Source organism: Bufo gargarizans, chromosome 2, assembly GCF_014858855.1.
Source record: "Bufo gargarizans isolate SCDJY-AF-19 chromosome 2, ASM1485885v1, whole genome shotgun sequence".
Lineage (NCBI taxonomy): Eukaryota > Metazoa > Chordata > Amphibia > Anura > Bufonidae > Bufo > Bufo gargarizans.
Window position 1 is genome coordinate 258077616 of NC_058081.1, and position 13511 is coordinate 258091126.

The following is a 13511-nucleotide window of genomic DNA, read 5'->3' on the forward strand; positions in this document are numbered from 1 at the left end:
CGATTGGCCCGAGCGTGGCGAACACCCATTGGTCCACATCCTGACTGACTAGAAGAGCCAGCCAATCAGCGGGCGCGGGCAGGACGCGGAAGTGAGGCTGGGATGCCGCTTGGAATGAATGTGTTGTGGTTGTGCGCGGCGTTGGCAGCGGTGCTCCGTCCGTGTATGTATCCTGACACGTGAGCCAGCTGCAGTCCTCCCGCTATGCTTCTCAGAGCTGCTGTGTCGTTACAGTCGCTGCTCTGGATGCTGATGCTGTGCTGCTCTACTCCATCTAAAGCTGCAGAGAAGAACCCGTGTGACACCTGCAGAAAGTTGGTGGACAGGTTCCACAAGGTAAAGCAACATCAGCCTCCTTATCACGTGGGACACATGCAGTGACAGCTGACTGTCATTGTCACCAGTCCATAGGATCTGGACTTCAGGTAGCAGGGGAGCCCTTGCCCTGGTTCCTGAGGGTGCCCAGTGCCACCTTAGCCACAGGGGATGTGGGGGTGAAAATAGAGACCAACCATCAGTGCTGGAGCAGGAAGGGATCTAAAAGGTAAGTGTCCTCTGCGTTTAGATCTTTCCAATCCTCAGGGATCACACTCCATGTCCCTTCCTTCTGGTAGGACCTCAGTTACTTCCCACTTTTAAATAATGTATTATTGCTCCTGACAGATCCCGTTTAGATCTTGGATTGGAAGAATAAATCTTCTCAAAAAGATCCATTTGTCTAAGTATTTAGACCTGCTCCACGCTCTCCCTATTTCCCTCCCTCCTTAGGAACTAGAGGTTGTTTAGGATGTTTATATTGATGGCCTATCCTCAGGACAACCCATCAATATCTGATCCGCACCCCTGCCGGTCAGCTATTCCGAAGTGGCTCTGATGCCAGAGCTACACAGCTCTGTCTGTTGTGCCATGGACGGAGCTGATTACTTCAAGGCTTCTCCCATTCAATAAGTAGCTCTGTTCATTACACAGCCAACAGCTGTCAACTTCCAGCCCCAGAGCTTCCTCACTGATCTGATCTGTGGGGGTGCGGGGTGTGGGGCCATCAATAGCTGATTGGCAGAGGTCCATCTTCAGGATTCCAAGGCTAGGCCATCCATATGAAAATCCTGGATAACCCCTTTAAAGGGGTTGTCTCATCATGGACAATGGGGGGCATATCGCTAGGATATGCCCCCATTGTCTTATAGGTGATGGGACCCACACCTATATCGAGAACAGGGCCCCGCAAGTAAAGGAGGGCGCACTGTACATGCGCTACCACCCTCCATTCATTTTCTATGGGGCTGGTGAAAATAGCTGAGTGCTGGCTCGGCTATTTACTAGGGATCAACCGATATTGATTTTTTAGGGCCAATACCGATAGTTTGTGAACTTTCAGGCTGATAGCCGATAATTTATACCGATATTCTGGGAATTCTCATTTTTTAAAAAAATTAAAATTCCCACAAATCTGCTGAAAATTAATGTTTATTGTTAATGTGTATTTTTATATTTTTTTGTAAATCTTTCTTTTTCATTTATATTTAATATTTTGGTGTTTTTATTTTTATGACTTTTTTTTTTTTTTTAAACTAACTTTTAGCCCCCTTAGAGAGTAGAACCCTTGTCCTATTCACCCTGATAGAGATCTATCAGGGTGAATAGGAGCTCACACTGTCCCTGCTGCTGTGTGCTCTGTGCACACAGCAGCATGGAGCTTACCATGACAGCCAGGGCTTCAATAGCGTCCTGGCTGCCATGGTAACCGATCGGAGCCCCAGCATTACACTGCTGGGGCTCCGATCGGAGGAGCAGGGGAGAGGGGATCCTGTGGGGGGCGCACTGCGACTGGGGTGGGGGGGAGGGCGCACCACTGCTTAATACTGGGGGGGAGGGGGGGGCACTGCGCCACCAATGCTTAATACTGGGGGGGCTTGGGGGGGAGGCGCACTGCGCCACCAATGCCTAATATTGGGGGGGGAGGGGGGGCGCACTGCGCCACCAATGTCTGATACTGGGGGGCTTAGGGGGGGCGCACTGCGCCACCAATGAAGCTTAATCTCTAATTTATTCATATACAGGAGGCGGGAGCTGGCTGCAGGATCACATAGCCGGCTCCCGACCTCTATGAGCAGTAGCTGCGATCCGCGGCACCTGAGGAGTTAACTACCGCAGATCGCAGCTACAGCTCATAGAGGCCGGGAGCCGGCTATGTGATCCTGCAGCTCCCGCCTCCTGTATATGAATGAATGTGAGATTAAGCTTCATTGGTGGCGCAGTGGCCATAGCTCCTCCCCTCCTCTTGTCCCCTGTCCTCCCATTGGCTGAAGCGGCAGCAGCAGCACAGGGGGAGGAGACACTGCTCCTTCTCCCCTGTGCTGCTGCTGAGGGAACACGGAGAGCGCTGTCAGCAGCGCGATCTGTGTTCCCAGGACGTTATCGGAATATCGGCAAAATAAATGCCGATACCGATAACGTTCAAAATCCTGAATATCGGCCGATAATATCGGTAAATCCGATAATCGGTCGATCCCTACTATTTACATAGAAACATAGAATGTGTCGGCAGATAAGAACCATTTGGCCCATCTAGTCTGCCCAATATACTGAATACTATGAATAGCCCCTGGCCCTATCTTATATGAAGGATAGCCTTATGCCTATCCCATGCATGCTTAAACTCCTCCACTGTATTTGCAGCTACCACTTCTGCAGGAAGGCTATTCCATGCATCCACTACTCTCTCAGTAAAGTAATACTTCCTGATATTACTTTTAAACCTTTGCCCCTCTCATTTAAAACTATGTCCTCCTGTAGCAGTTTTTCTTCTTTTAAATATTCTCTCCTCTTTTACCTTATTGAATCCCTTTATGTATTTAAGTTTCCGTCATATCCCCTCTGTCTCGTCTTTCTTCCAAGCTATACATGTTAAGGTCCTTTAATCTTTCCTGGTAAGTTTTATCCTGCAATCCATGTACTAGTTTAGTAGCTCTTCTCTGAACTCTCTCCAAAGTATCAATATCCTTCTGGAGATATGGTCTCCAGTACTGAGCACAATACTCCAAGTGAGGTCTCACCAGTGCTCTGTAGAGCGGCATGAGCACCTCCCTCTTTCTACTGGTAATGCCTCTCCCTATACACCCAAGCATTCTGCTAGCATTTCCTGCTGCTCTGTGACATTGTCTGCCTACCTTTAAGTCTTCTGAAATAATGATCCCTAAATCCCTTTCCTCAGATACTGAGGTTAGGACTGTATCACTGATTTTATATTCTGCTCTTGGGTTTTTACGCCCCAGGTGCATTATCTTGCACTTATCAACATTAAATTTTAGTTGCCAGATTTTTGACCATTCCTCTAGTTTTCCTAAATCCTTTTCCATTTGGTGTATCCCTCCAGGAACATCAACCCTGTTACAAATCTTAGTGTCATCAGCAAAAAGACACACCTTACCATCGAGGCCTTCTGCAATTTCTCTGATAAAGATATTAAACAATATGGGTCCCAGAACAGATCCCTGAGGTACCCCACTGGTAACAAGACCATGGTCTGAATGTTCTCCATTGACTACAGCCCTCTGTTGTCTGTCACTCAGCCACTGCCTAATCCATTCAACAATATGGGAGTCCAAGCACAAAGACTGGAATTTATTGATTAGCCTTCTATGTGGGACAGCATCAAAAGCCTTACTAAAGTCCAGATAAGCGATGTCTACTGCACCTCCTCCATCTATTATTTTAGTCACCCAGTCAAAAAAATCAATAAGATTAGTTTGACATGATCTCCCTTTAGTAAACAGTCGGCTCCATAGTAATGAATGGGAGTGGGGGCCGCGCATACGCGGTACGCTCCCATTCACTTCTATGGGGAGCCGGCTTGGTGGTGACTGGACCAGAGTCCTCCAGCCACCAGCTTGTGGGGCTCCGTTCTCGATATAGCTGGGACCCGCACCTATAAGACAATAGGGGCATGTCCTAGCGATATGTCCCCATTATCCATGATGAGACAAACTCTTTAAGGTGGCCTCAGATTTCCTACCTATTTGGACCACATGTTAAGAGGACAAAGCTTCTTAAAGAGGACCTTTCACCACTCCTGACTTGCCTGTTTTATTAGCTCTATGCATTCCCCACGTACTAACAATTCTGGAGCATTTATTCTTATGTCTGTATGTTGTGCCATTCCTCTGTTATTTCTACTAGAACAGGGGACGGCAACCTTTGGCACGCCAGCTGTTGTGAAACTACCACTCCCAGCATGCATACTTCCTCTACTCTCTCAGAACTCTCATAAAAATGAATGGAGCATGCTGGGAATTGTAGTTTCACAACAGCTGGAGTGCCGAAGGTTGCTGAGCCCTGTACTAGAAGTTATGAATTAATTGCTATTAGCCTTAAGTAAGTACACAGAGGGGAGTAACCAGTTGGGGGGGGGGGGGTGTACCTGCACAGTCTGAAAATGGCAGCACTGATTGGATAGTCAGTCTGTGCAGGTACACCCCCCCCAACTGTTACGCCCCTCTGTACCCTTACTGTAGACTGCTAGCAATTCATTCATAACTTCTAGTACAAATAATAGGATGAATGGGACAACATACAGACATAAGAATAGATGTTCCAGAATTGTTATTACATGGGGAATGCATGAAGCTATTAAACAGGCGAGTCAGGAGGGGTGAAAGGTCCTCTTTAAATGAAATGCAATCTTGGTGATTGTCTGTAATCTAAAGATCTGAATTGTTACTTATTTTCCTTGACCTGCCTTAAAGGGACACTGACAGGCAAATTCAGCATATTGTGTTATATATCTGACATTACAGGTCTTATACAGTCTATTAAAAGCATGTAAGTATCCCCCCTGTCCACCTTCTAAATGCCGAAATATAAAGTTTTATAACTTGCCTGTCTCCTCACCAATCTGCCCAAGGGGCGGCGTTTCATCTGAAAATGCGCCCAGCCAGCCGCTCCCAACTGCCGTTCTGTGGCCCCGCCCAGCTCATCAATATTCACTTCGCTGGGCGGGGCTACAACTCTCCCCAGTCACGATCCTGCGTATGGTTGATAGAATCCTCTTGGCAGCGTCCGTCTAATCCTCTGCGCCCCGCCGTGGTTAGATCGCGCCTGCTGTACACACCCTGCCTGCGTTCCCAGAGGCAGCTGCAGCCTCTGCCTCATGCGCATGCCCCAGGCACTGTTCAAAGCAGCGCTTCAGAGCGTTGCTCACTCACATCTCCAAAGGGGTTAATGATAGTGCGGAGAGTTGTAGCCCCGCCCAGCGAAGTGAATATTGATGAGCTGGGCGGGGCTACAGAACGGCAGTTGGGAGCAGCTGGCTGGGCGCATTTTCAGATGAAACGCCGCCCCTTGGGCAGATTGGTGGGGAGACAGGCAAGTTATAAAACTTTATATTTCGGTATTTAGAAGGTGGACAGGGGGGATACTTACATGCTTTTAATAGACTGTATAAGACCTGTAATGTCAGATATATAACACAATATGCTGAATTTGCCTGTCAGTGTCCCTTTAACTTACCCCGCTCCCTGTGCCGCTCCTAATCCCCATACCACAGCTGCTGCTTCTCCCCGTGTGTGAATGAAAACATTCTGTGCCGGCGGGGACGAGCCTCCCCAGCGTCACCCGCGATGCTAGGGAGGGTAGTCTCCATCCCCACCTGCCATTGGCTGCTCCCCCTGACACTGGATGAGGAGGAGAAGCAGCAGCGGCGGCGTAGGGACCAGGAGCGGCACGAGGTAAGTATATTCCCTGTGGAGGGGCCCGGCATATGGGGGGCAGTTTATGATATTGGATAACCCATTTAAAGGGAACCTGTCATCAGCTTTATGCTGACCTCACTGAGGGCAGCATAAAGTAGTGACAGAAATGCTGAACTCAGCAGTGTGTCACTCATGAGCTAAAAGTAAGTGGTTGGCGAGAACCAGGATCATAATCATTGCAGCACAGGCCTAGAGAAGAGTAAAATCTACCTGAGAAGAGTCCTGGTTATTCATAATCTCCTGCTCTCCCGCCCATCTGCTGATGACCGACAGCTTCTACCTAGTTTTCTCCCTTTATCTCTAGGAGAGAACTGCCAATCATCAGCAGACGGGCGGGAGAGCAGGAGATTATGGATAACCAGGACTCTTCTCAGGTAGATTGGACTCTTTTCCAGGCCTGGGCTGCAATGATTATGATGCTGGTTCTCAGCAACCCCTTACTATTAGCTCATGAGTGATACCCCGCTGAGATCAGCATTTCTGTCACTATTTTATGCTGCCCTCTGTGAGGTCAGCATAACGTTGATGACGGGTTCCCTTTAAAGGGCCCATTACATAATGTATCAGTAATGTCACCAACTGATATTAGGACCACTGAGTGTACAGATAAAGTAAAGGAGAAATCCTTCGGCCCAATGTGCACCTTCCACTACATAATTGTATAGAGGGGAAATTTGATGTCATTATTTGGTATTTGTTTTATTCGGCTTTATACTTTAGTGCAAGTATTGATATGTGCAGTCACATGATTTGCTATAAAAGGTGCCTCCAACCACTTTCTCTGCCTCTCCCTCCATTGCTTGTATACTTCTGTCGGGAGACGCGCAGCCAGCAACTTAATTGGCGGAACCCCTTTAATTTAGTTTTTTTACTTCTTTTTATCTCTGCTCAATGTATCTTTTAATCTTTGGATATTTTGTTATTGCAGGGACTAGAACAGACCTCAAAAAAGAATTTTGGAGGAGGAAATACTGCTTGGGAGGAAAAAACACTATCCAAATATGAATCTAGGTACTGAAGTATGTCTAGATTACAGATGTGTCACATGTATCCGTAAACTAGAGGCCTTGGAGCTAGTTATGAAAAGTAGGAGGACTGCCCTAAGATGCACCTGTAAGCCAAGCCTTACACAATCTGAGGCCATGTTTGCAGAGGGAGCTTCCCTCAGTAGTCAGTGGATGTAGCTGCCTTTTCCTCCATCAGTCTCCGCTATTGGACATTGATAGAGAAGGACCACATGGAGTAGCTGTTGACTGGAAGGCTGTCCGTGTTCTGTCTGCCCAGCAGCAGTAGTCTGTGACCACCTCTTCAGATACTGTTAGGGACAGCACTTGGATGAAAGCACCTAGTCACCAAATGCAGAAGTTCTGGAAGGACGACCTAGCCAGTATGGCTGAACCTGAATTCGCCCTGATGTACCTACATTCTGGATGTCTGTGGCAGTACAGGGTCTACTAGATTTCAGTTATCATGGCGTTTGATGTGGATAGCTATGGCTCTTAACCATCACATATGTCAACCATTAATTCCGTTATCCATAACATTTGTTTCCCCGCTTTGTGTGACCACTGACTCTGAGAGTCTTAGAAAGTTATATTTCTCTGCCTATTCAGACATCGGCCAGTTTCAGTCCAGGGAATATCCGTGTGACTGCTGTAATTCCTAGACTGACCACTGCTCCTCTGCCTTGAGCTCACAGTATTAAGCTAAATGCACACAAACGTATTTTGTTTCCGTGTCCGTTCCGTTTTTTATTTTTGTTGTTTTTTTGCGGGCAACACGCAGATGTTTTGTAATGCATTGCAGAGGGGAAAAAATAAATAAAATGGAAAAAACACACATATTAGGTATTATCGCATCAATAACGACCGGATCTATACTGTGTTAAAAAAAAGCTGTTTTTGTCACCTTACATCACAAAAAGTGCAACACCAAGCGATCAAAAAGGCGTATATCCCACAAAATGGTACTGTCACCAGATCCCACCAAAAATTAGACCCTATATAAGACAATCGCTCAAAGACACTAAAACATATTTTTTTTTTTTGTTAGACATATTAAGTATTGCCGTGTCCATAACGACCTGCTCTATAAAAATATCACATGACCTAACCTCTCAGGTGAACGCTGTAAAAATAAATGAATAGAAGCAGTGCCAAAACAACCCCATAAAGTGTAATAATGAATGATCACAAAATCGTATGTCCCCAAAAATAGTACCAATAAAAACGTCAACTCTTCCTGCAAAAAACGAGCTACTGCACAAGACGATCGGAAGAAAAATAAAAAAAATAAGGCGTTCAGAAAATGGAGACACAAAAACATAATTTTTTTTTCTCAAAAATGCTTTATTATGTAAAACTGAAACAAACAAAGAAAGTAGACATATGTGTCTGTAACAACCTGCTGTGTAAAAATAGCACATGATCTACCCTGTCAGATGAATGTTGTAAAAAATAAAAATGGTGCCAAAACAGCCTTTTTTTGCTTACCTTGTCTCACAAAAAAACAATAATATAGAGTAATTTAAAATATATCGCTTTCTGTTTTAAAAGCAGAGAAATAGAAATTTTGAAAATTTTGCATTTTTCAACCTTTTTGTTAAATTTGGGATTTTTTCATAAAGGTAAACTACCGTATATTGACTCAAATTTACCACTGTCGTTAAGTACAATGTGTCACGAGAAAACAATCTCAGAATGGCTTGGATAAGTAAAAGCTTTCCGAAGTTATTACCACATAAAGTGACATAAAATGGCCTGGGTAGAAGGGGTTAATGTACATTTATTGTTATTTTGTTAATGTTTGTCTACTTTTCTTGTAGTGAAATCCGCCTTGTGGAGATTATTGAAAATCTATGTGACAGCAGTGACTTTGAGTGCAATGTCATGGTAGAAGAACACGAAGAGCAAATTGAGAAATGGTGGTTCAAAATGTAAGTTTTCTGGGGATTTTAGAAAAGGTTTCCTGCTTTATATCCTACCTGAAATACCAGAGAGACATACTGTGGCAGACAGCAGGTCATGTAGTTACTAAGAATTCACAGCTAGGACAATTACCCGTTAAAGGGTGTAATCATTGAGGTAATATAGTAATCAGAATTCACAGATTATCCCTCATAAAACATAACCTTTATTATAATCTAAATTGGTAAAACCTCCCAAAAATGACAACCCAAAATAACAATTAGACAATTTATCGCGGTCAAATATGATATGGTCCACCGTCTTGTAGGTAGGGCGAAGATGATATATACCTTGGGCACTGTCCCTATATCTGACCCTAAGACTGTACACCCTGCCTACAACGACGGAATAGCGTCCCCGATAGGGGCGATCCCGTATCAGGAACCTCCTAAATTCCTTAGTACGGCCCTAATTCGGGATAGACCTATTATGGAGATGACCTGTCACTAAATAATAGACCCAACTAGACATAAGTACATAAAATGAATAAACAATAATGTGCAATTGTGAGAAAATTAAATGTGAAAACACAGTTAGTCTATACAAAGAATACCGCAAATCGAGCTACAATGGTATAACCGCACAATCTGAGTTGTCCATCCATCTATGGTTGTGATGGTTGTTGGTTGTTTTTTTTCTAGTGTAATGCTTGTTCTTGTTCCTCTGTCCATGGCATCTAGGATTGCTCCAAACAACATTTCATTGTATTACATTGTATTGTATTGTACAGTGACAATAAAGGCTTCTTATCTTATCTAAGATGATATAAATATAGTTTATTCAGATACAAGATCTCTAAATATATGGTCCCATGTCCCAACGCGTTTCGCCCTGTTCAATCTAGGGCTCCTCAGGGGACAATAAAGCTGTACACCGCAATCAGTGTCACCAACACAAATTCAACACAGGCCTAGTGTGCGGTTAATTATGCCCCGGATGTAAGAACCTTCACAATATAAGCTGGGTACATACTGAATACATATCTAGGTTCAAATACGTGCTAATCACATTGTTTGTGTAAGCTAGCTAGTTACTGATTACATATTAATTAGGCTGATTACATATCAAGGTCAAACTGATGCAGGTTAAATCAAAAACCTACACCAAGTGCCTTCACAGTAACCTGATTACATACTCGTGTTACAAAGATAAAGCTGACTACAACTCGGCTCCCTACGTTATAACAAATATATAGTTAGTCCTCCAAGATGATCAAAAATGTGACTGCATGAGACCCAATGAACTCTCTGTATCTTACTTCCTCCAATGAAGGAATCAAAGCCAGGTCAAGTAATCTCTGATAGAGACATAGAGCAGATGCCGAATGTCAAGGGATGCAGACGTAAGTATCATGGGGTGTTACTCCACGCTACACAACGTCCCATAGCTACAACACAATATTGCCACCTAAGCCGTAAGTGAATAGATGCATTCTGTAATATAAGGCGGTTTACCCGTGCAGATATATTGCTGCACAACACTGAGCGATCAAGTATGTACATATGCCGTATAATAGTTACATATGCCCACACTGTAAACAATCTACAGGAGAGACCGCTATTTATGTAACGCCATTAAATAGCTAGAGGATACTCGTTTCAGCGAACACGGCCGGTTACTTGCGTCTCGCCAGGGATGAATCCATATTGTAACAGCGGGAGACCTTACAGCGGATATCCAACATGATATAATGAGGACGCCAGAGTAGCGGTAGTACCCGCGTGCAGGATAGAGTGGAGGGCGGGTCTAATTAGCGGTGAGCTGTTTAAATATAGTGCCAATGCACAAACCAAGATCACATGACTCGCTCTTGATCGAGCCAAGTAACGCGAGACTTCCTGATCTGGGGACCTGCCGTCACAAGACCAAGTTTAAGATCACATGACCAGAGAGTTGGCATCATGGTAACCATGACACCAATATAGGATATAAGATGCCCAGCTCGAATCATACTGTTGGAGGGTGAATCGGAAAAGGGTAGTATCAGCCTGCACATCTTTCTATATTAGCAATACAATAGTCAGATTGCTATTATCACATCCATAATGGGATGTAAAAAGCTCTAATTGTTAGGTTATTTGAAGATGAAGGAAGTTTATTAGATATAAAATGAAGTTTTTATTACATATATTAGCAATACATTACTATTAGTATAAAGAAAGAAGGAAAATAAGCTGGTTTCTCACAGGAAGCATGAAAAATCTATATTCTCGTTGAGACCTGAAGGGATGACCGTATTAAGGGTATAGGTCCATGTTGACTCTTTTTGTTTTAGCAACCTATAAATGTCGCCCCCTCTTATAGCTTGTCTAATGGTCTCAAATAATTGAAAAATTTAACATTTTGGGATCACCCAAGTGGTAATGTACCACATGTCTGGATAATGGCTTATCGCGTTTATTCCGAATATCTCCTATATGTTCCAAGTCCTTTTCTTGAATATTCTGCAGGTTTTGCCTACATATTTAAGTCCACAGTCACATTGGGCCAAATAAACAACAGCACTTGTATTGCAGTTGGCGAAAGAACGGGCCCTAAGATCTTTTTTTGTTTGCTGTCCGAGAAGGTATCGCCCGTATGGATGTATTGGCAGGCTTTACATATACCACACTTGAATGTACCAGGTTTTTTTATTGGTCAATCATGTACTTTTAGTGGGGGTTTCAAGGTGGCTCTGTACTATGGAGTCCCCTAAGCTCCGTCCACGTCTAAAGGTGATGCCCGGAACTCAGGGAGGATTTCCTCCAAATCTAGATCCATTTTTAACAGGGACCAATACCGGACAAGAATTTCCCAGATTTGATGGGATGCTGTATCAAAAGTCCCTATTATTCGGATTACCTCAGTTTGTTTTTTCTTTTCTTTGGGTTGGAGTACTCTACCTCTATCTATGATGTTAGCATTTCCCCACGCCTCATAGAGACAGGAGTCCGGATACCCTCCTTTGTTTGAAGCAATGGAATAGTCTAGACCAGGCATCCTCAAACTGCGGCCCTCCAGCTTTTGCAAAACTCCAACTCCCGGCATGCCCAAACAGCCTACAGGTATCGGCCTACAGCAGGGCATTGTGGGAGTTGTAGTTTTACAACAGCTGGAGGGACGCAGTTTGAGGATGCCTGGTCTAGACACTTCCCTGGTGAAATCATTATGATCAGAGCAGTTTCTCCGAATTCTGAGAAACTGCCCTTTCGGGATCCCTCTTTTTAATGCCTTTGGATGAAAGCTCTCCCATCTTAGTAGGCTGTTTGTCGACGTTTTTTTACGGTATACGGTTTTTACGGTATAGGGTCGTTTTAATACAGTTGTTCTCGATAGAATCATGGTGCAGTTCAAAAGTAAAAAAATAAACCTATATGTTTCACATTTAGTTCCTCCATAAACAATGTGAATTCTTCCTCAGTTCCGGACCACAACAACAAAATATCGTCTATAAACCTCAACTGGATGTATTTGGTTCAGTGGGTCATAGACTCGGAGAATACCACAGTGTCTTCCCACCAGCCCAGGAGCAGATTTGCATAAGTAGGCGCACATAGGCTACCTTCATTGAAGGAAGTAAGATACATATGTGACATATTTAATGAATGTTTTATTATCCTACGGCACAGACACAGGCAGTACATCAGGCAGTGTAATACCACCTTAAGCCATTAATATCCAATCGGCAGGGATTGGCAATTGAAGTGAATGGGAGCAGCACTGCAGTAACCAACTACACAACGAATGGAGCGTTGTAGCTACGGGAGCTAATCGATGGGTTTGCGGGGTGTCAGACCCCTGCTGATCAAATATTGATGGCCTATCCTGAATTGTGGCCATCAACAGTAAAATCCTTGAATACGCCTTTAAAGCATAGCTGCTTTTTCATCAGATTTGTGACATGTCAAAGTGCTGAAACAGAAGGGTGCTGAGACCGTAGAAATTGCGGAAAGGAAGGGGAAGAAACACTCTGCTTAGAGAGTTGGGGGCTAGCGGAAGACAGACTATATAGAATTGTACACTAGAAGTACATGATAACCTGTCTACCTGATGAGAGACAGTTTATTTCAAAATCCGCTCAGGAGTTCTGCCCCTTCTTTTCAGTGGTCTGAGCACCCGGACCCCAACCAACCAGTCGCGAATCAATGGCAGTTACTGTGGTGCCACTGAAACCAATATGTACTATAAGAAACCACCCATGCAGAGGCAGTAACAGTGTGAAGTACCAAGCAGGACTGCCCAGAATTCCTCTTCACTTGCCCTGCATACATGCCAGCTTCATAACAGCTTGTGTATTCAATTTACTATTGTCCAGGGGCGTAGGTAGGCTGGCCGGGCATGCTCCCTGGATATTGTGTACTAAGTGGGTGCCTACAGGCACTCGGGTATTGGCCTAGGGCAGCAAAACTGAATTGTTGCCTTGAGTAAGGAAATACCAGCCACGACTGAATAAAGAGACTACAAGTTACCCTAATTTAGTGTTGTACTTCTATATACAAAAAGAAACCATCACTCTCATAAGCAAACCTATAATATCATCCAGCTTCCTTCGCAGCTAATAAAAACAGAAGTTTTCATTATAAACCAAAACTATAATTTAAGAGGATTTGTGAAGGTGTGGACTACATGACCCAACAAGCAGCTGCTTGACACCCCCTCCTCCCAAACACTGCCCTGTAAACCAAAATAATGTGGGTGGGTTTGGTCTGAAGAAACTCAGTGCAGTGAAGGTGTGGACTACACGACCCAACACGCAGCTGCTTGACACCCCCTCCTCCCAAACACTGCCCTGTAAACCAAAATAATGTGGGTAGGT

The 13511-nt window shown here is 44.3% G+C and overlaps 1 protein-coding gene across 2 annotated transcripts in view; it reads left to right on the plus strand.

The window, feature by feature from the left end:
• The first annotated feature begins 82 nt into the window (after positions 1-82).
• The window catches only part of CRELD2 (cysteine rich with EGF like domains 2), a 28663-nt gene continuing 15234 nt past the window's right edge, over positions 83-13511 (plus strand). Inside the window, exons 1-3 of one of the 2 annotated variants that reach the window (XM_044280245.1) lie at positions 83-336; positions 6679-6761; positions 8575-8685. In XM_044280245.1, the coding sequence (XP_044136180.1) occupies positions 205-336; positions 6679-6761; positions 8575-8685 (326 nt within the window). In that variant the 5' untranslated portion in view covers positions 83-204. The remainder of the gene's footprint in view (positions 337-6678; positions 6762-8574; positions 8686-13511) is intronic. The other variant, XM_044280244.1, reaches the window with a different exon arrangement.